This window comes from Erinaceus europaeus, chromosome 10, assembly GCF_950295315.1.
Source record: "Erinaceus europaeus chromosome 10, mEriEur2.1, whole genome shotgun sequence".
Lineage (NCBI taxonomy): Eukaryota > Metazoa > Chordata > Mammalia > Eulipotyphla > Erinaceidae > Erinaceus > Erinaceus europaeus.
Window position 1 is genome coordinate 2,861,982 of NC_080171.1, and position 24,618 is coordinate 2,886,599.

Genomic DNA, 24,618 nt, shown 5'->3' on the forward strand with positions numbered 1-24,618 from the left:
AACACTGAGCCCCAGCGATAACCCTGGAGGCAAATAAAAAAAAGAGGATTCTATGTTTAGCTTCAGCTTAACACTTTAAATTGTAGTAAATGGTGGCCTTTAATCCAATTTAAGGCACGTTACTTGTTTAATAGTACATTGCTAGTCCTACACAGTGTAGTTAAGAGCCGTATTCGTAACTAAATCACACCACATGCTCTGAATAGTGACAGTTGGGTTACAGAGCCATAAAACCCTCAGAAAAATAGAGATCTCAGGACTCGGACCTCTGGCTTGAGCTCACAGAAATGACCCGGTCTCTCTACTGGCCTTTCTCTGAGCTACAAGACGAGCGAGGAGTTTCCTTGGTTTCAGGCTTAAAACAATTTGTCCAAAAGAACTCCCCCAGCTGCTTCTTAGTCACAGAGCTCGGTTGGGCTGCTTGAATCACCACCAACCACGTGACCAAGGGGTGATATTGTCTGTTAACCAGGCGTGGGATGTCAGCTGCAGCTCGCGCCAGTGACAGAAGGAAAGGGACCTGAAGCCTCGCCCACCACTTGAAGTGCTTGTGTGTCTGGTCTGGGGTGCGGCCGCCCAGAGCTCAGAGATGGTGACACCGTGACACCGTAGGGGAGGGTTGGGGCAAACGGGGTGGCGTTAGTACTGCTCTGACCTCCCTCCCTCACATTTGTCTGTCTGATCCTTTGCTTGATCCGTAGTCGGGAGGAGACAAGAGGTTAGGAGTGGGGGGTGGGCGTCTTCAGCTTGGTCCCATTGGACTGGTTTGCATCACAGAAGGGCCTTGACCTGGAGACCTGGGTTGTGACAGCAAGCTGAATGTCCTCAGGGAAATAGGACCAGAGGGTCTTCTGGCCATCTGCAAAGACAACCTTTGGAATTGTAGTAGTAAAAAGAACTCTTCATTGCCATGTGGAAGGGGAAAACAGCTGGGCATTCTGCCCAGACCTCAGACACACTGGTAACAACCTTTTTTTTTTTTTTTTAAATATTTTACTTTTAATCTTTTCATTTATTTATTATTGAATAGAGACTAAGAGAAATTGAGAAGGGAGGGGGAGATGGAGAGGGGAGAGACACCTGCAGCCCTGCTTCACCACTCCTGAAGCTTTCCCCCTGCGGATGGGGACCAGGTGGGGAGCAGGGCCTCGAACCCTGGTCCTCGCAGGTAGTACTGTGTGCGCTTAACTGGGTGCACCGCGGCCTGGCCCCCTTTACTTACTTACTTTCATAAGTGCTCGTCACTCCTTCGCTCGTTACTCCCAGACAGTCACGAAGCTTCTCCTCTGCAGTGGATGCGGCAGAAGCGAGGAGGCCAGGACAGACAGACGGGTGCCCGTGGCTCGCATCTCCATCCCTTAAGGGTCGGCGCTAGTCTAGACCAGCAGCTCACCCGGAGACCCCCGCTTTCACTGCTTCTGTCACTAGAGGGGTTTTGGTGGGCGGGGGTGGTGCACCTGGTTGAGTGCACATGTCACAAGGCACAAGGACCCGGGTTCAAGTCCTCCACCCCCACGGGGAAGCAGGGCTGCAGGTGTCTGTCTCCCTCTCTATCGCACCTTTCCGTCTCGATTTCTGCCTGTCTCCTATCAAATAATTGAAAAACTACTTTAAAAAAACTATCAGAGGGAGTCGGGGCGGTGGCGCAGCGGGTTAAGCGCAGGTGGCGCGAAACACAAGGACCGGCATAAGGATCCCGGTTCGAACCCCCGGCTCCCCACCTGCAGGGGAGTCGCTTCCCAGGCGGTGAAGCAGGTCTGCAGGTGTCTGTCTTTCTCTCCCCCTCTCTGTCTTCCCCTCCTCTCTCCATTTCTCTCTGTGCTATCCAACAAGGACAACATCGATAACAACAACAGTAACTACAACAATAAAAAAATAACAAAGGCACCAAACAGGAAAAATAAATAAATATAACATAATTTTAAAGAAGAGTTAAAAGGGACCAGGTGGTGGTGTACCTGGATAAGTGCACACATGACATGCACAAGGCCCTGGGTTCAAGCCGGGGGGGGGGGGGGGGGGGGGGGGGGGGGTTTGAACCTGCAGGGGGGAAGCTTCCCTCGTGGTGAATCAGCAGGGCTGCTGGTGTCTCTATTTTCCCCTTCGCTCTCAATTTCTGTCTCTATCCAATAATAACATAAATAAATACAGGTTTTTTAAGTTTTATTTTTACACATTTTATTTTAACGAGAGGAAGATATACAAAGAGAGAGGACTCTGAGCCTTGCTCAGCTCTGGCTGGTGGTGCCGGGGATTGAACCTGGGGCCTCTGAGCTTCAGGCATGAGAGTCTTTTGCGGAGCCATGGCGCCATCTCCCCAGCCCCGCAGGACAGTTCTGAGCGGCCGGGCGGGAGCACGTGGCGCGAAGCACAAGGACCAGCACAGGGATCTCGGTTCGAGCCCCCGGCTCCCCGCAGGGGAATCACTTCGCAGGCGGTGAGGCAGGTCTGCAGGTGTTTTGTCTCTTTTCTCTGGGGGGGGGGGGGGGCGGGAGGGAGGGAATGCTGCAGGTAGTCCGCCTGTCATTATGAACTACAAGTCCCATAGTGCCTCGCGCGACCGGCGTCGCAAGCCAGAGCCCAGCCGGGAACTACAAGTCCCACAGTGCCATGCGCGCCCACGCTACGTCTGAGTCCAACTACAAGTCCCACAGTGCCGCGCGCGCCCACGCAGCGTCGCGCGGCGTCTGGGCGGCGCAGGCGCGGCACCCCAGGCGCCATGGCCGACGGCGGCGGCAGGTCGGCCGAGGCGCGCAGCCCGCGGGGCTCCCCGGCGCGGGCGCCCGGGTCCCCGCGAGCGGCCGGGCCCGGCGTCGGCACCGCAGAGACGCCGCGGGCCGCCGCGCTGGCGCTGCGCTTCGACAAGCCCATCAAGCAGGCGTTCTACAACACGGGCGCCGTGCTGTTCGTGTGCCTGTGCTGCGGCGCGGCCGTGCTGGTCTACTTCATCCTGGAGGCCTTCCTGCGGCCGCTGCTGTGGGCCGTGCTGTGCGGCACCTTCCTGCACCCCTTCAAGAGCTCGCTGACGCGCCTGGGCCGCGGCTGGCTGGCGCGTCTCCACCGCGCGCGCTCGCCCGTCGTGCTGGCCGCCCTGCTGCTGCCTCTGAGCTGCGCCGACCGCGCGCTGGAGGCGCTGGGGGAGCGCGTACTGCGCCTGCGCCGCCACCGCGGGCTCCTGCTATTGGGGGCGGGCGTCCCCGTGCTGTACGCGCTCGGCCGGCTGGGGGCGGGGCTCGGCGCGCACGTGCTGCTGGGCCGCGTGGCCGCGCTGCTGGGCCGGGGGCTCGACTGCTTCAGCAGCCTCTGGGTGAGTGGGTGCTGGGGGGCGGGGCCAGGGCGGGGCCATGGAGAGGGGGCGGGGCCTGGGCAGAGCCATGATGGGGGGCGTGTCCAGGCCAGAGCCATGATGGGCGGGGCGGGGCCTGGGCAGAGCCATGATGGGCGGGGCCTGGGCAGAGCCATGATGGGCGGGGCCTGGGCAGAGCCATGATGGGGGGCGTGTCCAGGCCAGAGCCATGATGGGCGGGGGCATGACCAGGCCAGAGCCATGATGGGCGGGGGCGGGGCCTGGGCAGAGCCATGATGGGCGGGGTCTGGGCAGAGCCATGATGGGCGGGGTCTGGGCAGAGCCATGATGGGCGGGGGCATGACCAGGCCAGAGCCATGATGGGCGGGGGCGGGGCCTGGGCAGAGCCATGATGGGCGGGGGCGGGGCCTGGGCAGAGCCATGGTGGGGGGCGTGGCCAGGCCAGAGCCATGATGGGCGGGGCGGGGCCTGGGCAGAGCCATGATGGGCGGGGGCATGACCAGGCCAGAGCCATGATGGGCGTGGGCGGGGCCTGGGCAGAGCCATGATGGGCGGGGTCTGGGCAGAGCCATGATGGGCGGGGGCATGACCAGGCCAGAGCCATGATGGGCGGGGGCGGGGCCGGGGCAGAGCCATGCAGGGTGGGGGCGGGGCCAGGGCAGAGCCATGCGGGGTGGGGGCGGGGCCAGGGCAGAGCCATGCAGGGTGGGGGGCGTGGCCAGGCCAGAGCCATGATGGGCGGGGCGGGGCCTCGGCAGAGCCATGATGGGCGGGGGCATGACCAGGCCAGAGCCATGATGGGCAGGGGCAGGGCCGGGGCAGAGCCATGCAGGGTGGGGGCGGGGCCAGGGCAGAGCCATGGCAGGTGGGGGCGGGGCCGGGGCAGAGCCATGCAGGGTGGGGGCGGGGCCAGGGCAGAGCCATGCAGGGTGGGGGCGGGGCCGGGGCAGAGCCATGCAGGGTGGGGGCGGGGCCGGGGCAGAGCCATGCAGGGTGGGGGCGGGGCCAGGGCAGAGCCATGGCAGGTGGGGGCGGGGCCAGGGCAGAGCCATGGCAGGTGGGGGCGGGGCCAGGGCAGAGCCATGCGGGGTGGGGGCGGGGCCAGGCAGGTCTAGAGTGCCCATGGCCAGGTGGGGGACCCGGGCAGGTTGGGGGCACTCCAGGATGGGTCTTCTCAGGGCAGGGGGGAGCTCCAGGACAGGTCTGATCCAGACAAGTCAAGGGAACCCCAGGGCAGCCCGGGCCTCGGGGCAGGTCATTCCCGGGCGGGTCAAGGGCACCCCAGGGCAGGTGGGGGCCGGGCAGGTTGGAGGAGCCCCAGACCAGGTTGCCCAGGGAGAGTTTGGGGAGGGAGCCCAGGGAGGGGGTTGTCCCAGGCTCAGTCCTCAGCACCACCGTCATCCAGAGCTGAGCAGGGATCTGGGGGGAAAACTAAGTAAGTAAATGCTTAAAGAAAGAAATAGATGAAATAATGAAATGTTAAAAGCCAAAGAAGTTGGAGTGTGTGGGCTGGGTCGCACATAATGTTCTGCCTGGGCCTCCAACGTCCCGGGTTCAGTCCTCGGCACCACCGTCAGCCTGAGCTGAGCAGGGCTCTGGGGAAGGAGAAGGTGCCGAGGACCTTGCTGGGTCTCCCCCTTCTGCCCTCGCCCCCTGGAACCTGGGCTCGCCTCCAGTCCGTGTGGTTTGAAACCTCCACCTGGTCTCTCCTGCAGGTGAACCGGCCCGGGCTGGGAAACGCTTCTCTGCCTTGCTTGTAGGGCTTCAGCGCTTGCCAGGGAGACGAGACTTTATCCCTCTGACCGTCCTCCACTCTTGTTCTCGGGGGATTTCTGGATATCAGAGCAGAAGGGGCCTCCAGAGGTCCTCGTTCAACCCGTAACTCTTCATCAGACTAGAACTAGTTGAGAGGGAAGAGGGGGCTGACTGGTTGACTCAGACCCTGAAACACATTTCTTGTCTTGGCAGGTTGGGGGAGCACTGGGTGCTTCCCGCCGCCGACTCGAGCTGCTCTGTGGGAAAGCCTCTGCAGGAGCTTCTGTGGCCCGGGGTATTCCAGCAGACGGGCGGAGGGAGGTTGTGTGTGCTGCGGGGCTCACCCTGCTCTTGTAAGATTCTTAGAAAACCAGGGAGCTTTAGCCTTGGAAGGGGTGACCGAGACGGTTGAGTGAGAATTTTCCTGCCTCAGACCAGAGTGGCACGTGGACACTTAGTTCCTTGCTGTGTGAGGGTGTCTACTGACAAAGAATCTTGCTGACTTCTGCCAGCGAAGTGAGGCTCAGTGTTCCTTGACGTAGTTACCATGCTGTCCAGCGGGATTCGCATCTTGGCTGACATTCGTGGTGGAGCGATTTCTAAACTCGTTGACTCTCTCAGTGCCACCTCTCTGTTGAAGTTAAAAGTTGGCCGAGTGTATTGTTAGGTCTGGGCTTTCTGAGGATTGGAAAGAGAGAGAAGGTGCGGCCTCCACCTTGGAGGGTGGGCAGAGGTGAGCAAGTCCTCACGCAGGGGTGAGTAACAGTCGGTCCGTGCGCACTACACAGCACTTTGGGGCCGCCGAGTCACCGCCAGCTGCCGGGGTGCACTTGGGAGGTCCTGGTGCCGTGGGGTGTTCCAGTGCTAGGTGATGGGATTCGAAGACAGGAAGAGGGGAGGGAGAGAGGGAGGCCAAGCCGGTGAATAATTTCAAAAAACTTGGCATTCAGAAGCTGTGCTGGGTGCAAGGCAGAAAAGGAGGGGGGTGTTTAGAATTCTCTCAGCAAAGAGGCCGAGTGAGTAGGGAGGCTCGCTTGAGGGAGACGGTCTCTGGTCTGTGTTAGGGAGAGGCAGGCAGGGGTCCCCGCTCTGCTTGCAGGGCCGCGGGCTGTAAATTAATCTCTCTCTCTTTTTTTTTTTTTACATTTTATCTTTTAATTTGATTAGTGGTTTAATATTGATTTACAGAATTACAAGATAACAGGTACAACTGGGCCTGTTCCCACCACCAGAGTTCTGTGTCCCTAATCCCTCCATGGAAGCTACAGCTGTGTTCCCACGCTTGCAGCTATGGGCTGACTAGTATGTCTACAGCCGTCTAGATTTGTATAGATTTGCCAGTCTTTTCCTATGGCCCCGTCTTCTCTTCCTTTCCAAGTCTCACTTTCACCTGTTACTACACCCAAATGCCCCTCCCTTTCCCCCTCTCTCAGTGTCTTGATGGAGTTGGAGCTCAGAGCCCTCTGGTCGTCTTCCCTTATCATTTCTCCGCCACTGAGTATGGACCCAAATTCTTTATGGGGAGCAGAGGGGGGAGTTCTGGCTTCTGTCATTGCTTCCCCGCTGGACATGGGTGTTGGCAGGTGGACCCACACCCCCAGCCTGTGTCTGTCTGTCCCTAGTGGGGCAGGGCTCTGGGGAGGGGAGGCTCCAGGACACATGGTGAGGGCGTCTGCCTAGGAGAGTCAGATTGATGTCACGGTAGCATCTACATCTTGGTGGCTGAAAGGCAGCGAGATACAAAGCAGTTTAATCATCAGGAACCAAAAGGCAAGAATGTAGCCGATGAGATTTGGGGGTCTTCGAGTGTTGGAAGAAGCTAGGAAGTCCACAACCTAGGTATGTTCCTAGGGGCCTGCGTGCGACTCGTAGCTTTTGCTTGCGTCTTACAGCTGACATGGAGTCAGACAGACACAGTGTCTGAGAAGGCAGGTTGTGAATTTGAGGCTGCGTCTAGGGAGAGACAGATGGACAAGGCAGAAAGGGAGCTTGTGTCTGGGCCAGTCTTGGTCTTGGAGCTGCCTGAAGGCGCAGAGCTGGGTGCTGTCCTGGGCGCTGCTTCACTATCACAGCAGCGTGTGACGCGGGAGAGGGGCTTTCGCTGCTGAGAAGCCACGGTAGGCGCCTTCCAGCTGAAGTCATGTCACCACCGGTCCAGCTCTGTCATCGTCTTTGGTCCCACACGGCGCTTGCGTTTTGTGGTTGACTTTTCTAAATTGATTTTAGTTCTCAGGGGACACAGAAAGGATGAGCGTCAGGATTGGAGTACTGGTCTGTGTTTCTCCAGAGACCCTGGTGCTAGCTGTGCAGTCCTGTTCGTCACCTCTTGTCTGTATTTCCAGCCCCTTTTCCTTTGTGCAGCACATCAGCGCTGTGGTTCCCTTTATTACTGACTTAGCCTTTCAGCTCAGTTCTTTTTTTGGGGGGGAGGGTTTGGTGGTGGTGGGATGCAGTGTCTTGAGGGCTTCCCTGATCCACACTTCTTCAGCTGGATGAGGCAGAGAGACTTTTTCCTTCAGTGCGGGGGACGGGGAGGGGGGCCTTGACCAGCATAGAGTGAGGACGAAGCTTCACTTTTTGTTCTTGACTCCTTTCTTGAACACTCCATCCTGCCGTTTTTCACAAAATTTTTATTTGTCATTTTTATTTATTTAGAGGGAAGATAAACAAGGTTTGATGCAAATGAAGGACATCAAAGGACAGTGTTAGGAGTGTGTGATAAGGTGTGTTCTCTCTCCTCTGTGATCAGAAGGTGAGATGAACTTTGAGTAAATGAACCTTAAAGCAGGCTGCTGTGTGGCCTGCCAGCAGGGAGGAACTAAGTGCGAGAGGCCTGCAGGTTTTCTGTGAGCCTGGGAGGCTAACAAGGCAAGCTGAGTCCGGGAGACTTTTCCCTCTTGGCTCATCTCTATGACGAGAGAGGCTAACAAGCGGGGTGTCTCTCCAGACCCCCATCCAAGGATGGGAGAGCTCCCCTAAGCTCCAGCAAGCTTTCACACAGCCCACAGGTTTTCCTTACGTTAATGAGAAAGACCAGCGCTCTGCTCAGCTCCGCCTGATGGCAGGCGACGCTGGGGATTGAACCTGGGGCCTTGCAAGCTCAGGCAGGAGAACCATCATGCTGTTTCTCCAGCCCTATACAAAATTCTTGTTAGATTATGTCTGGATTTGTTTTTCTGAGGAAAATCTTTAAAATACTGGGGGAAAGTCCTAAGTCAAAAGTTTTTTAAGTTCAAAATGTTTACTACTTAAAAAAGCTAATAACACCCACAATGACCCTGGGTCCATACTCCCAGAGAGACAGAGAATGGGAAAGCTATCAGGAGGGGATGGGATATGGAGATCGGGTTGTGGGAATTGTGTGGAGTTGTACCCCTCTTATCCTACAGTTTTGTTAATGTCTCCTTCTTAAATTAAAAAAAAAAAAAAGCTAATAACACTTCAAGGAAATAAAAATTATACTCGTAAGAGAAAATTCAGTACTTGAAGAGAACAACAACAAAAAAGCAGACTTTTTCCCGAAGCCCAGACATTTGGAAGTAATATCCTCTCACATTTTGCTGAGAATGCTTTGCCGTTAAGAGGTTCTCTTGCATTACTCTTTCTTCTGTGCTACGGCTATATTCATCATGGCTGTGAAGGTCTGAATAGTTACTCCATTTTGGGGAGACTCTGCTATCTAAACGGCAACACTGAAGTCGTAATTTTAAAAATAACTGCCCCGTGCACTTTTGAAAGCTACCTGTCCCGTGTGCAGCGGTACCGGAAGAGGGAAGCCCGGGTGCTGTGCTGAGGGGCGCCGCCAGTAACTACTCTGTCCGACTGAGGCGGTCTGAGGCTTAGGGGGACTTGACGGTAGCAGGAATTTGGGGGGAGGCCTTCTCTTTCTCAGGCCACGAGTTTCCTTTAAAAAGTCTCAAGTATGGGGGGGTCCGGCAGTAGTGCAGCGGGTTAAGCGCAGGTGGCGCAAAGCGCAGGGACCGGTGTAAGGATCCCGGTTCGAGTCCCCGCTCCCCACCTGCAGGGGAGTCGCTTCACAGGCGGTGAAGCAGGTCTGCAGGTGTCTGTCTTTCTCTCCCCCTCTCTGTCTTCCCCTCCTCTCTCCATTTCTCTCTATCCAACAACAACAATAACCACAACAACAATAAAAAACAAGGGTAACAAAAGGGAATAAATAAATAAATGAAATTAAAAAAAAAATCTCAAGTATGCAGCCTCTTTTTCTCTCTGCAGGTGATTTTTATTCCTTTTGAGTAGATGGTGGTGGTGGTGGTGGTGGGGAATCCTGAGCTTGGCTTAAAAATATGTAGGCTTAAAATCTGAAAGCTGGCCTTTTGTGGCCCTCCATCCAGTTCAGCTCCTCGCTGAGGGCAGGTCCCCTTGGCCACTGGTGACTTGGGGTTGGCTCTTGCCCGGACCCTTTCCGGGATGACAGCTGACTCCCTTGCAGACAGGTGTAGCTGGCTAGAAAGCTTTCTCCTCGGGGAGAGCGAGAATGTCTTGCTTCCAATTCTTAGCCACCATGAGCCGAGTTTACTGCCTACCCCAGAGAACGTTTTCCCAAACGCTTGAAGATAACCAGCAAACTCTTGGTGCTTCTGCTGTCCCAGCTATCTCCAGATCTCCCTTCCCCAGTCTGCCCTTTCCCGCTCTGACTTGTCAGCACCAAGCTCAGCCCCAGGCACCTTCCCTGATGTGGACCTTGTACTTTTCTTGCCAGGCGCCCAGGGCAGTGAACTCCTGACTCAGGCGAGCTGTGTCCACCCCCCGTTGGCACCATTGACCTCCTGCAAGTTTGGCTGTCGAGTCTGAAAGCAGAGCTCTGTGCTTCTTTGTGAGGTTTTTGTTGTTTTACTGAGAGGAAGAAAGGCCGGAGCACCACTTACCCGTGGCATAGGGTGGTGTGAGGGACTGAACTTGCAGCCTCAGGGACCCAGGCATGAAGGTGTGCTGGGCTGTCTCCCTGGTACTTGGGATATCATTTTGATCATTATAACCAAGCTCACTTTTTTAATGGACACTTCCCAGTTTTCTTTATGAACTTAGCAATATGCTCACTAGCTTGTTCCTTTTTAGTTTTTCCACGGGAGCTTTCACTGCCCCTAGGCCAACTCTTCCCCTGTTTTCCTGTAGAGAGCGGGGCAGGGAGGAAGAGAAAGCCGCCACAGACCACGGCGCCAGAAGTCCCCCCAGCACTCCGGCCCTCCTGCGTGGTGTGAGGACTGGAGCCTGGGTGGTGGGCATAGCAAGGCCTGTGCGCCCCCACGTGGGCTGCCTCTCCGTCTCATGTCTCTCAGCTGACTTCATGATTGATGTTTGTTGGTACGGGGTTGCTATGCAGCCCAGTTGACTAGCGTTTGCTGCTGCTGACTTTTTATGTCAACATTTGTAGTTGTCAAAATTGAGCGTTTTTATTTTGTGAATTTTAGAACAACTTTTTCCTCTTCATGCTTCTTTAAACTTTTAAAAAAATATATTCTTATCTATTATTGGATAGGTGCAGAGAGAAATTGAGAGGGGAGATGGGAGAGAGACAGAGAGACACCTGCAGTCCTGCTCCACCACTCGTGAAGCTTTCCCTCTGCAGGTGGGGACCAGGGGCTTGAACCTAGGTCCTTGAGCACTGGCGTGTGAGCTTAACCAGGTGCACCGCCACCTGGCCCCTCTTTATTTTCCTACGGCCACCCTTTTCTCATCTTGTGGGTAAGAAAGCAGACTGGCGCGGGTCACCTGGGACTTCTAGTCCTGGCTCTGCCGCTCCCTGCGTTTGTGACCTTTGGCCTGTCCCTGAAACCTCAGCTCTGAGGAGGCAGTGAGGGCCCGGGTGACTTCCTGCCCCGCTGTCATCCTCAGGCCTGCCTTGTCTGGAGCCGGACAGCCACAGTCCACATCCTCTGGCTTCCCAGAGCCACGTGTGCGTGGTCCTGGGAGCTTGGCCTGCCTTGAAGACGCTGCAGTGTCATTACTCAATCATTTGGCTTGTTTAACTGTATCTTGAGATCTCTTTAGTGTTTCTTCTTGTAGAGTGGCATGGGAAAGAATGTCTTGATAGCCTTTTCATTGGAAGAAAATTAGTGCTCGCTATAGGCAATTTAGAAGCTGTGGGAACAAGTAAAAGGAGAAACGAAAGTCACAAGAAGCCGCCAGCTTCTGAGTCCCCCGTCCCTCTCTGCTCACCGCGTGGCCAGGATCCTGACATAAGTGGCTTCTAGATTTTGCTTTCCCTTTCTTGTATAGTAGGAGTATTTTAAATTGTGTCATGCTTGCTTTACACCGCATGGCACTAAGTGAACTGTCTCTAACTTAATGCTTCCCAGTTTAGCACGTGTAAATCAGACTCTAGGGAGCTGGTTGGTCTTGAAGCCTGTTCAGAATTCATCGCTCAGCAAGGTCCACTGCTGCGTCCTCAGCTCTGGAGCTAGAGGCGTGATTCAGGCCCAGACGCTGTTTATTAGTTAGCTCTGGCTACAGTAAAGGAAGGGAGGAGGTAGGTGTTTTTGCCTGTTTGTCTGCAGTGACGTTTTATTGTAACATCCGAGTTCCGGGTGGGTGTGCCTCACTGTAAAGCGACAGAGTTGAGGCCTGAGAGTCTGATTCAGGAGCCAGGGGGCGGCCACCTGGTTGAGCGCCAGGTTCAAGCCCCCTGGTCCCCACCTGCAGGGGGGAAGCTTTACGAGTGGTGAAGCAGGGCTGCAGGTGTCTCTCTGTCTCTCTCCCTCTCTATCTCCCCCTTCCCTCTCGATTTCTGGCTGACTCTATCCAATAAATAAATAAGGATAATAAAATTTTTTAAGAAGTCCAATTTGGTCTGACCTCACATCCCCCTTGTCCTAACAAGCCGCTTCGCCCTTCCCTTCTGGTCATTTTCTGGTCGGCCTTTCAGTTGGTCTTACTGGGTCTTTCCTCCTATTTGTAGTAATCAGATCAGCCTGTTCTCACCATCCTCTGAATCACAGCTTAACATTCTTTTATGTTTTCAATTAACCTTTTCCCCGCGGGTTAGAGCATTGCTATTTCTTCCTCTAGTAATATCTTCTTATCTGTATCTATAGAGCGTTGCTATTTCTTCCTCTAGTAATATCTTCTTATCTGTATCTATAGAGCGTTGCTATTTCTTCCTCTAGTAATATCTTCTTATCTGCATCTATAGAGCGTTGCTATTTCTTCCTCTAGTAATATCTTCATATCTGCATCTATAGAGCGTTGCTATTTCTTCCTCTAGTAATATCTTCATATCTGTATCTATAGAGCGTTGCTATTTCTTCCTCTAGTAATATCTTCTTATCTGCATCTATAGAGCGTTGCTATTTCTTCCTCTAGTAATATCTTCATATCTGTATCTATAGAGCGTTGCTATTTCTTCCTCTAGTAATATCTTCTTATCTGCATCTATAGAGCGTTGCTATTTCTTCCTCTAGTAATATCTTCTTATCTGCATCTATAGAGCGTTGCTATTTCTTCCTCTAGTAATATCTTCTACTTTTTTTTTTTTTAATCAGAGCGCTGATCAGCTCTGGCCTGTTGGTGGTACCGGGGACTGAACCTGGGGCTTTGGACCCTCAGGAATGAAAGTCTTTTTTAAGAACCATTGTGCTATCTTCCCCACCATAGTAAGGTGTTTCTTCCCGGTTTTATTTCAACTGTGCATATGACTAAGAGCTACTCTCTAATCGTCTGTCACCTACATTGTTTCAGGAGTGTCATACTTCAACCAGTTGCTTTCTCTAGTTTTTTAATTTCATGGTAACAAGCAAATTTCAAAGACTGACATAGAAATTTTTAACTTGGTTCCTTTTGTTTTTTCTTCTGATTTCTCTTCTAAGCGCTAATCTATAGAGAATGCTCAGAGTCCATGACTTATTAACTGACTATTTTGTCTTAATTTGTTTATGTATATAATAATAGTTTACATTTGAATAATAAACTAGGAATCATACATTTCAGTTAACGAGATAATATCACTATGGAATTTCAAATGCCTGCTTTGTTTTTTTCTTTTCCAAATTTGATTTTTCTGAGTGAACTCCTTTTAGTACCACTGAGCTCTGTCTTATGGTGTTGTACCTGGAGTTCTCATGCTGTACAGACACTTGCAAACCTTATCTAACTGTTTGTTTTCATATATGCACATATTTTACAATTGTATCTGTGTTTCATTCATTCAAGATCTGGACGTTGGTAGTTGGCTATGTGTTGGCCGTTTCGTTCAAGTGGAACACGAGCACCGAACGCTACCTGAGAGCAATCTCAATTCCTGTCTGGATTATCTTGCTTTTCCACCTAGGTGGGTTCCCTTTCCGTAGAAAGCCTAGCCTAAGGTCAGCAAAAGCCGAATTGTCTGAAGTAAAGTATATTGCACGTTGCATTTAAAGTAGCCTTCAGAAAAACACTCTGTTTCCACTTTTCATTAACGTTCACTAAGAATGCTATCTATGCTCTAAAATATTGGTCTTTTCACCAGATTCAGTGTTTGTTATCATGATCTCAGTGTTTATTTTTATGTCATAATCCGTCAGCACATCTGGGTTTTCTTGGACACTTGAAATGCCACGCTGAAGGAGGGTAGACACAGGCAGTCACACACATGCAACAAGAAATACTCAAGAGTCGAGCTGTTTACTCTGAGCAGTGGGAAACAAGTGGAGGGATGAGGCTGTGCCGTAGGTGAGTCTACTTCTAGTGCCCGGTGAGAAGGGGCTTGCAACAGAGCTGGTGACCATGAGGGAGAGAGAGAGGTCAGAGCAAGGAGTAACTTCAGATTCAAATTTCTGTTTGGCACCAGGATGTTGAGTGTCAGCTGCTCAGAGAAATAGTGCGCATGTCAGCTGGAACTCCGCTGGTAGCTGGATGGTTACTAGGATGCTGAGATTTCTCCCCCAAGGATTCTTCTTTTTTTCTCTCCAAGTCTTGAATCTATAGGGAGCCTAGATTCTGACTTGAAAACAGAATCCTAAAGCAGTAGATGACTTAAGTAGTTTGTAGCTACATATTTTAAAAAACAGAATGAAAAAGTAGAGTTGATTGAAAGCGTGTCTCTGTTTAGAGGTTTCTGCGTAACACCACCTCTCTGAGATGGACTGATTTCAAAGACTAAAGGGATTTATCAGCAAAAGCCTCTCCTGTGTGGCGAGCCTCACTCACTTGGGTGAAATAAACAAGGGAAGCAGCCAGATGTGACCATCAGATCTGACACCACGCAGAGAGATGCCAGTGGCTAACAGCTTTGCGCTGTGTACTCAGAAAATACATTGAAAATTTGTGCCAACTCATTTTGGCTCAGTTCTCCCTCTTATGAGAGCGAATTCATACCATGTGGTATGTTCAGAAAATCTAGTCTGGAGCCATGCATGATATAAATTGTGCTGGGCTCTTTTGGGGGGTCAGTGAGGGTGGGGGGCTGGGGGAGTTGAGTTCCAGATGGTCATCAAGCCTAGACATGCCTGAGAATGCACTTGAATTTGCTCAGGTGGTGCAAGTCCAGTAAAAGGCAAGCAGGCCCCAGTCCTGGTCCTGTGGGCCGGAGAGCTCTGAGCAGCTGGGCTGAGTGAGAAAAGCCCTGAGCTGAGATTTGGTTTACCTGTCTGCAGGCTTCTAAAGATTTCCCAGTGAAACAACTTGCACTTACACATGCACAAAATGTTTCTGTCAAGCTACTAAGTGGAGGTTTTTTGTTTTTTTTTTTATAAAGACTAGTGTTGTACTTTTGTTTCACTGAAAATGTTAATAGCTCTTCATAATTTGCAGCTTCCCTGGCTGGCTCATGGAGAATTCCAGTATTCCTGGTTATTGTTTTCCTGATATCTGTGGGCACTCTCTATGAAAAGCAGAATGAAAAAGAGTCTTCTGGTAAGAAATAGGGCATTCTATTAATTTGAAGTATTTTGGAGAGTAGGCTTATTTAAAAAAAAAAACGCGTAATGATGAAATGACTTTGAATCTATTTAAAAATCTGCTGTTTGCTGAACAGAAAATAAGTTTGTTTGACATATTGAAAACAGATATTTCAAGTACACCACACAACAGCCCTATTTGTTTCTGCTTTGTAAAATATGTGTTCGAGCATGGAATTCTTCATTTAAAGCGACACAGTACCTTCACAGTGCTGTGCTGCCACTGTCTCCATCTACGCGAGGTGTTTTCACTGCCCCAAAGAAAGCCCTGCACCTGTTAGCAGGTAGCTGTAAAGTTAGCTTTCCTTTTCTTTTCTTTTCTTTTTCTTTTTCTTTTTATCAGAGCACTACTCAGCTCTGGCTGATGATGATGATGCAGGGGTTTGAACCTGAGACTTTGGAGCCTCAGGCATGAGAGGCTATCTACCCCTGCCCCAAAACTTAGGTTATTTGAGACTTTTTTTTTCTTTTCTATACGTACTTGTTGCTCTAAGCTTTCTTCTGAGAATTACTTTTCCATCTCATAAATTTTGATGTCTTGTTTCAATTTTCTTTGGCCCAAGATAGTTTGATTTTTTTTTTTTTTTGACTCCTTTGGCATAGTGGCTAATGAGTTATTGTTTAGTTTCCACATGTCTGCCAAATTTTCCCCTTTTTTGCCTGTGTTTCTGACGTCCTAGCAAGCCGCTGCTAAATACAAGGTCGTGAGTGTTTGCCCTTGTCGGTCTTGGATCCTGCAGGCCTGCCGAGCTTGTTAGTCAGCTTCAGTCGTGTTTTGCACGTGTGTTTTTTAGGGCTCTGTACAAAATAAGAACACATCTGTGACTAAGGTGCTTTTGCTTCTTTCCACTTTGGATACCTTTTTTTTTTTTAATGTCCTGATTGTTTTGGCTAGTTTGTTATAAGTTAGGAAATACTGACATAAAAAGAAAATAAAAACTAACCAACCATACCAAGTGATCACTGGTTTTGTACACAACCTCAGATTTTAACTAAAAAAAAAAGGATCAGAGAGCATTCTGTTCTGTAACAGAACACATTTCAAACACAGCTTCCCATAGTGATGAGTGTATGTGTGCAGCATGATTCTTGACACCTTCGTGGCATGCTGATCACAAGGCTGTTGGTGGCACTCCTGTATTTGTAGTCTCACATACACTTCTTAAGTTGCTGTGTGTTAATGGTTTTATTTGGTAAATAAGCAGTCTGATAATTTAAAGACATATAATGTTAATAAATATTTGAGTTTGAACATAAGTATCTGAAAAAGAAACCCAGTTATTTCTCTTTAGGCTAAATAGGAAAAATTTGATATCCTATTTTATCCTATTTGGTAAATAGGAAAGATTTGATATCTTCTATTCTGCTATTTGATATTTTCTTTTTTTAATATTCATTTATTCCCTTTTGTTGCCCTTGTTTTAATGTTGTAGTTATTGCTGTTGTTGTTGTTGGATAGGACAGAGAGAAATGGAGAGAGGAGGGGAAGACGGGGGGGGGGAGAGAAAGACAGACACCTGCAGACCTGCTTCACCGCCTGTGAAGGGACTCCCTTGCAGGTGAGGAGCCGGGGGCTGGAACTGGGAGCCTTACACTGGTCCTTGAGCTTTGCGCCACCTGCACTTAACCCGCTGCGCTACCGCCTGACTCTCTATTTGGTATTTTCTTTGCTCAGTTTGTCCTGGCCACAGACAGTTATTTTCTGTGGTTGTGTATCAGACTAGTACAGGTAAACTTTCTCTTCAGGCAAGTACTATAAAAGTCTTGGTTTTTCTGGTAAACTGGCTTCTTGAATTTTAAAAAAATTCTTTGAATTGTCTATTTATTTATTTATTGGATAGAGACAGCCAGAAGTCAAAAGGGGAGGGTGAGATAGAGAGGGAGAGAGACAGAGAGACACCTGCAGCCCTGCTTCACCACTCGCGAAGCTTTCCCCCTGCAGGTGGGGACTGGGGGCTTGAACCCGGGTCCTAGTGCATGGTAGCTTGTGCAATCAGGTGCTGCACCATCACCCGGTCCCCGTTATATTACTTCTTTTGAGGTCATCCCGTATGTCTCTGTTGTTTTTCAGTGTTTCTTTTTCTGTTTGTTAGCTCTTGCTCTTAGTTTTTTATCTTGCTAATTTTGCTTTCTGCCTCAGTTATTCTGTTCTCACTCTCCTCCGTTGTAGCACAACTATTTCATTACCCTGTTCTGATATTGTATCAGCTTGTTCTGCTATTTTAACTCAGTCATTTCAGCTCTCTAATTACCTCAAGGTAGTTGGGAGCTAAGGTCTCTGGTTCCATGAGTTTCTGAAGAAATCCTGGTTGTATTTTGTTGAAGTTTAGGTGGTTTCTTGTTGTTTTTCCTTGTTTATCAGGAGAGTGATGTGAAGCGGCTCCTACTCCAGTCACAACTCCAGACCTCTGGGAGAGTAGACTTGATCCTGAGTTGCTGGCCAGTTCTGTGACCTTGACGACTGTCTAGGGTCTCCTGCTGCTCTTGAGCCTCTGTGGCTCGTGAAGTTTTTTGAAGAGCTCCTGGTTGTGTTCTGCTGAGTTTCCTGGTGGTTTTCCTTCTGTTAGTCGATGGGGCGAGCAGAACGCCCGTGGCCCTGTAGCCTCTGCTAGCCTGTTTTCCCTGGTGCTTCTGTGAACCTGCCACCACCCACAGAGCAAAGTATTTCACAACTGTGCCCCTGCCTCCAACGTTGCTTTCCTTTGGAGTGCTTTTGCCCAGAGCTAAGGACGTTCTTTGCTACAAGTGGCTCGAAACCAGGCTTTGAGATGGGTGTTCTCTTGATCATAAATTCTCGTCAGCTGCTGACTGCAAAATTTGAGAGTTGTGAGGACAAGAGCTCTAAGACAATTAATGAGACTGTGAAGATAGTTCTCTGGTTACCAGCAGCCTTAAGCCAGGAGGGTGGTGTGTGGGCGTGCAGGCCTCACCTCTGGCCATTGTGTCTGTTATCCTGTGGCAAAGAGAGAAGTCGCAGTGACATAGAATCAGTGCTGAGAACAAAGGTGAAAATGCTTGTTTCTGTTTATTCTCATTCTGTTCTAGTTCATCGTAGGGCTTGAGATTTTTTCAATCCTTTTATGAACTGCTAGTCTCAACAGTCATCATAAAGTAAACATGTAACCCTTTTCCCCCCTGAATTTCATGACTTTTCCCTTTTGCCCCTCCAGTCTTGTATTTCCTGGGCATCAGCACACAAGCCCTTTAGACCTGTATAGACGCCTCCTGTGGGCGCCGCTGGGTCTCAGGTGTCAGCTGCAGCAGTGTGCATGTGTCTTTCTTCCTTTCTTTTTAATTTTTTTTATATTTATTTATTTTCCCTTTTGTTGCCCTTGTTTTTTATTGTAGTTGTAATTATTGTTGTTGTTGATGTCATCGTTGTTGGATAGGACAGAGAGAAATGGAGAGAGGAGGGGAAGATAGAGGGGGAGAGAAAGACAGACACCTGCAGACCTGCATCACCACCTGTGAAGTGAGTCCCCTGCAGGTGGGGAGCCGGGGGCTCGAACCAGGATCCTTACATCAGTCCTTGTGCTTTGCGCCACCTGTGCTTAACGTGCTGCAGTATTGCCTGGCTCCTTTCTCTCTCTCTCTTCTTCCTTCCTTTCTTCCTTCCTTCCTTTTTCTTTATTTTTTTTAGTTGGATATACGTAGAAATGGACAGTGGGGAGGGGGCGTAGAGAGAGAGAGACTTGCAGCACTGTATCAACACTTTGTAAAGCTTCCGCCAAGCAGGTGGGGACCTGGCCTTGCACATTGTAGCATGTGTGCTCTGGTGACTGTGCCGCCCAGTCCCTGTATTTCTCTCTTGTCCTGCTGTAGAATTTGTTCTTGTGTCCTAGTTACCTGTGAACTCTGAATCACTTGCTGCTGTAGAAGACTTTCTGATGTGGTTTGTTCGATGCATGACTCAATCCTTGGGGTTTCACCAGGAGTCAAGGCGGGGCTCATCTAGTTCCTAGATCCAGAAAGCTCTTTGTATGTGTCACTGGGTTAGTTTCCACTGGTTCCTCCTGAACTTAAGAGCTTCTCTTAGTTCACAGGAGTTCAGCCTTAGTATTTTCTGGAATTCCAAGATGACAGAGGGAGAAGTGTTAAATGCCTACCATGGGCCTGAATTCTTGGGTTTTGTTGTTGTTGTTGTTGTTTGCCTCCAGGGTTACTGTTGGGGCTCAGTGCCTGCACCATGAATCCACTGCTCCTGGAGACCAGTTTTTCCCCCTTTGATTGCATTGTTGTTGTAGCCTTGTTGTGGTCATTATTGTTGTTGTTGATGTCGTTTGTTGTTGGATAGGACGGAGAGAGGGAGAGAAAAACAGACACCCGCAGACCTGCTTCACTGCCTGTGAAGTATCCCCCCTGCAGGTGGGGAGCCGGGGGCTCAAGCCAGTATCCCCACTCTGGTCCCTGCGCTTTGCGTCACGTGTGCTTAACCTGCTGCACTACTGCCCAACCCCCAAATTCTTGGTTTTTAAAGTATCCTTCCATCCTCGTGTGTGTGTGTGTGTGTGTGTGTGTGTGTGTGTGTGTGTGTGTGAATGTGTGTGTGTGGGTGTGTGTATGTGAGTGTGTGTAGCTGGGGCTTCATGCATGCATGACTTCACCATTCCTGGGTTGTTTTTTCATCGCAGAAAGAGGAGAGAGACAGACACCAGAGCTCCTCTGGGGCCATAGTGGCCCCCGTGTGGCAGGAGTTCTGGCTTCTGTTGTTGCTTCTCCACTGGACGTGGGTGTTGGCAGGTGGATCCACACCCCTAGCCTGTGTCTGTCTGTCCCCAGTGGGGCAGGGCTCTGGGGAGGGTGCTTCTGGGACACATTGGAAGGCCGCTATGCTCGCCATTATATCACCAACACACATTCTGGGACACATTGGTCAATGTCATTTTTCTATGCAAAAGCCCATCAAGACTTTTCCAATAGCCCAATAGTTCTTCAGCCCTATACTATCTTTATAAATCCACAAGCAAACCGACTGGGGGTGGGGGGAACAGTGGTTGTCACTTGGACTCTGTGTGTTATTGCAGCAAAGTGAAGCACTCTGGGAAGGGGGGTGGGGGGGCAGGGACGAGTGGGGAGGGTCCCAGTGCCTGACGGTGTAGGACCTGAGATGGGAGTGAGAATGTTTCCTAGACACCTTCCCCAGGGAGGGAGAAATCATACCCGGATGGCAACAACTGCACTGCAGACCGTTCCCCTGCACCCAGAAAATGCTACAGGAAAGAAAAATCTGTGGACCCCTCAGAGTAGATATTTGCTTCTTACAAACAAAGCCCTTTAATTCCAGACTTTTTTTTTCTGCTGACTGGCCTCCAGAGGTAGCTGGCGGTGCGCAGGCTCCTTGGCCCTAGGCCTCTGACCCTGCGCGCCGTGTTCCTGGCTTTGACCCCGCTCGGAGCAAGTCTGGGTCATGGTGGCGGGGACTGCCCTCTGGTCCCTCTGCAACTCACCTGTTGTCAGCTGCCCGCGCTCCCTACTGGCTTATGCCCACAGCTGTGGGCCGTGGTCTTTGCCCTGGGTATCGAGAATCTCACTGGGTAGAAATCTGGGGTCCAGCTTCAGTGTGAAGCCTGTGAGGACAGGCTCTGCCCTGTGAGGAAGACTCTGGCAGACTGTTCGTCTTGTGAGATTGGCGCGACTTACTCTGGGCCTGTGACCCGCTGCTTCCAAAGCTGGGGAGGCAGGAGCATTTATTTCTTGAGTGACCTGGACAGCCAGGCTGAGACGTGGGGCAGGTACTGTAGGTCTGTCAGCCAGGCTGAGACGTGGGGCAGGTACTGTAGGTCTGTCAGCCAGGCTGAGACGTAGGCAGGTACTCTAGGTCTGTGTCACCTAACACTGATAATATAGAGAGCTAAGCAGACATACGTATGCCACGGACCTACGCTGATCGTTTTGGAATAGCATGTAATATGAGTGGACTAGTTTAACCCAAATTGGGAAAAGGAACAAAGGAGGAATTCTGTTACCCATCTCCCTCTTCTGAATTTGACACTGTCTAGGTTAAGCACTCACATCACAGTGCACAAGGACCTGGGTTCAAGCCCCTGGTCCCCACCTGCAGGAGGAAAACTTCCCGAGTGGTGAAGCAGGGCTGCAAGTGTCTCTCTGCCCCCCCACTCTTTCTCCCCTGTCTCTCTCTCCCTCCCTGTATGTGTGTGTGTGTGTATGTGTATACACACACACATATCCTCCTCCCCTCTCAGTTTCTATATCCAGTAATAAATTAATTAATGTAAAAAATAAAAAAGGGAATTTTTTTTTTAACCAGAGCACTGTTCAGCTCTGACTTATGGTGGTATGGGGGATTGAACCTGGGGCTTTGGGGTCTTGGGTATGAGAATCTGTTTGCATAAATATACGCACTCACAAATATGTATATATATATTTTTTTCCCTTTTGTTGCCTTTGTTTATTTTAATGTTGTTGTCATTACTGTTGTTATTGATGTTGTCGTTGGATAGGACAGAGAGAAATGGAGAGAGGAGGGGAAGACAGAGAGGGAGAGAAAGACAGACCTGCTTCACCACCTGTGAAGTGACTCCCCTGCAGGTGGGGAGCCAGGGGCTCGAACCGGGATTCTTATGCCAGTCCCTGCACTTTGCACCATGTGCGCTTAACCTCCTGCGCTACCGCCCCACTCCCTACAGATCTATTTTAGTGCTGCATAAAGCATTGAAGCCCAGCGTCAGAATTTGATCCCCTTACAGATCTGAGACATTACTTAGGCTAAAGAACATATGTCGACTCAGAGCTGTGATCTCGGCAGTTGGAGGACTGGAAGCCTGGAATCTGCTCTTCGCCCCTGAGGCTGCAGTGCTTGTGCGGGAGTCTCAGCTGGAGCGTGAAGTCTGCTAGGACCTGTGTCTGCCAATAGCTGCTGATTCTGGGCAGAGTCTGGAGGCTTCCCTGGCCCGTGGCCACGCCTCCCGGCGGCCTTCTAATTTCCTGGTTCTGCCCGCGTCCCGGGATCTTGAGGTGCAGGTGACTGTCACGGAGACAGATGCCAATGTCTGTCTGTCAGTGAAGTCAGAGCAGTTGCCGAGTCCTGTGCTCATAACTGTCGGCTGCCCTTGGCTGCTGCTGTCCGTGTGCCGCCCCTCTCCTGCGCCCACGGGCGTCCAGGCTCTGCACACGCACCTGGTGCTGTGTGCTTGACTCAGAGGCTCTGCCTTGGTCGCCATCTGCCGAACGTGTACTGAACAGTCAGTCGGGAAACGCAGAGAGGTGATTTTTGCTGTCCGCCTTCCCTCGAGTCTGTCAGCACCTGCAGTATGCTTTTGAAAGGTGTTTTCTAGGCATGGTTTGCTCTTGTTGTTGTTTTTAACTAGAGTGCTGCTCAGCTTTGGCTCCGGCTGAAGCTGGGGATTGAACCCAGGGACCTTGATGCCTCAGGCATGAAAGTCATTTTGCAGAGCTGTGATGTCGTCTCCCTGGTCTCACCACCCCCTTATCTTCTTGTTTTTTTTGTTTTTTTTTTTTTTTTTTAAGATTTTATTTATTTATGAGAAAGGAGGAGAGAGAAAGAACCAGACATCACTTTGGCACATGTGCTGCCAGGGATCGAACTCAGGACCTCATGCTTAAGAGTCCAAAGCTTTATCACTGCGCCACCTCCTGAATCACTGCTTTTTATTTTTTATTGTATTGATTAAAGAGAGAAGCAGGCATCGCCCTGCCATAGGCAGCGCCGTGTTGTGGGTCCTTTCCACACGATGTCCCCGGCTCGCCTCATCCGTATGCTGCCGTGAGGTGCCCAGACGAGGCGCTGTCTGGAAAGTGTGGGCTTTGCATTTGCAGCAGACTCTGCCCTCTCCTCCCCGGCGGGTCAGAGCTAGCAGGACTGTGTTTCAGCTTGTGACGGTTTGTTCCTCCTCGTGAATTTCTTTAAGTCTTCGAATTTGCCCTTTGTGTTCTAGGGGCGGAGTTGCCGGGGCAAGTGATCTCCATGGCCGCATCCACCCTGGCAACCTTGGCCATCTCCATCACGGGCTACGAGTCCGGTGCCGACGACCAGCCCACGCCGCGGCCCGCAGGTGACTGACTTCGGCAGCCACGGTTTCACCCGTGCTGGAGGCTGAAGTGTCTGTGCAGCGCAGAGCCCCCAGCATGCGGTGCCTCAGCAGACCTCACCCTCTCCCTGATCTTTCGCTTCCATCCCTTGTGTGTGGTCAGACTTCGTGACATTTTTCGATTTCTTGACGATGCCACTTAAAAGAAGTCCTTTCTCACTGCCATCTGTACTGAGCTCCCGAAGGACACGCACGATGTCATCTTTTCCACTGCTGACTCGCACTCCTCTGAGCATATGTCCCATCACCCCTTTTTAAATTTTATTTTCTTTAATGAGAAAAATACAGAGCAAAAGACCAGAGCACTGCTCTGCTTGCTCTACTCTGCTCTGCTCTTTGCTCTCTGCTCTCTGCTCTGCTCTGCTCTGCTCTCTGCTCTCTCTGCTCTGCTCTCTGCTCTCTGCTCTCTGCTCTGCTCTCTCCTCTCTGCTCTGCTCTCTCCTCTCTCCTCTCTGCTCTCTGCTCTGCTCCGCTCTGCTCTCTGCTCTGCTCCGCTCTGCTCTCTGCTCTGCTCCGCTCTGCTCTCTGCTCTGCTCTGCTCTCTGCTCTGCTCTGCTCTGCTCTCCTCTCTGCTCTGCTCTCTGCTCTGCTCTGCTCTGCTCTCTGCTCTGCTCTGCTCTGCTCTGCTCTCTGCTCTGCTCTCCTCTCTGCTCTGCTCTCTGCTCTGCTCTGCTCTCCTCTCTGCTCTGCTCTCTGCTCTGCTCTGCTCTCTGCTCTGCTCTCTGCTCTGCTCTGCTCTCTGCTCTGCTCTGCTCTCTGCTCTGCTCTCTGCTCTGCTCTCTACTCTGCTCTGCTCTCTTCTCTGCTCTCTCTGCTCTGCTCTCTGCTCTCTGCTCTCTGCTCTGCTCTGCTCTGCTCTCTGCTCTGCTCTCTCCTCTCTGCTCTCTGCTCTGCTCTCTCCTCTCTGCTCTCTGCTCTGCTCCGCTCTGCTCTCTGCTCTGCTCTCCTCTCTGCTCTGCTCTCTGCTCTGCTCTGCTCTCTGCTCTGCTCTGCTCTCTGCTCTGCTCTCTGCTCTACTCTCTGCTCTGCTCTGCTCTCTGCTCTGCTCTCTCTGCTCTGCTCTCTGCTCTCTGCTCTCTGCTCTGCTCTGCTCTGCTCTCTGCTCTGCTCTGCTCTCTGCTCCGCTCTCTGCTCTCTCTGCTCTCTGCTCTCTGCTCTGCTCTGCTCTGCTCTCTGCTCTGCTCTGCTCTCTGCTCTGCTCTGCTCTCTGCTCTGCTCTGCTCTCTGCTCTGCTCTGCTCTCTGCTCTGCTCTGCTCTCTGCTCTGCTCTGCTCTGCTCTGCTCTGCTCTCTGCTCTGCTCTGCTCTCTGCTCTGCTCTCTGCTCTGCTCTCTCTGCTCTCTGCTCTGCTCTCTGCTCTCTGCTCTGCTCTCTGCTCTGCTCTGCTCTCTGCTCTCTGCTCTGCTCTGCTCTGCTCTCTGCTCTCTGCTCTGCTCTGCTCTCCTCTCTGCTCTCTGCTCTGCTTTGCTCTCTGCTCCGCTCTCTGCTCTGCTCTGCTCTCTGCTCTCTGCTCTGCTCTGCTCTGCTCTCTGCTCTCTGCTCTGCTCTGCTCTCCTCTCTGCTCTCTGCTCTGCTTTGCTCTCTGCTCCGCTCTCTGC

At 51.3% G+C, this 24,618-nt stretch overlaps 2 protein-coding genes across 4 annotated transcripts in view; one reads left to right on the forward strand and one right to left on the reverse strand.

Moving 5' to 3' along the window:
* ABITRAM (actin binding transcription modulator) overlaps positions 1–24,618 on the reverse strand; it is a 378,866-nt gene that overhangs the window by 208,457 nt on the left and 145,791 nt on the right. The gene's annotated exons all lie outside the window — the stretch shown is intronic.
* The window catches only part of TMEM245 (transmembrane protein 245), an 81,144-nt gene continuing 58,997 nt past the window's right edge, over positions 2,472–24,618 (forward strand). For 2 of the 3 annotated variants that reach the window (XM_016185207.2, XM_060199036.1), the window contains exons 1-4: positions 2,678–3,307; positions 13,229–13,346; positions 14,807–14,908; positions 22,869–22,985. In XM_016185207.2, coding sequence (XP_016040693.2) covers positions 2,720–3,307; positions 13,229–13,346; positions 14,807–14,908; positions 22,869–22,985 — 925 coding nt within the window. In that variant the 5' untranslated portion in view covers positions 2,678–2,719. Of the gene's footprint in view, positions 3,308–13,228; positions 13,347–14,806; positions 14,909–22,868; positions 22,986–24,618 lie in introns of all 3 variants that reach the window. The other variant, XM_060199037.1, reaches the window with a different exon arrangement.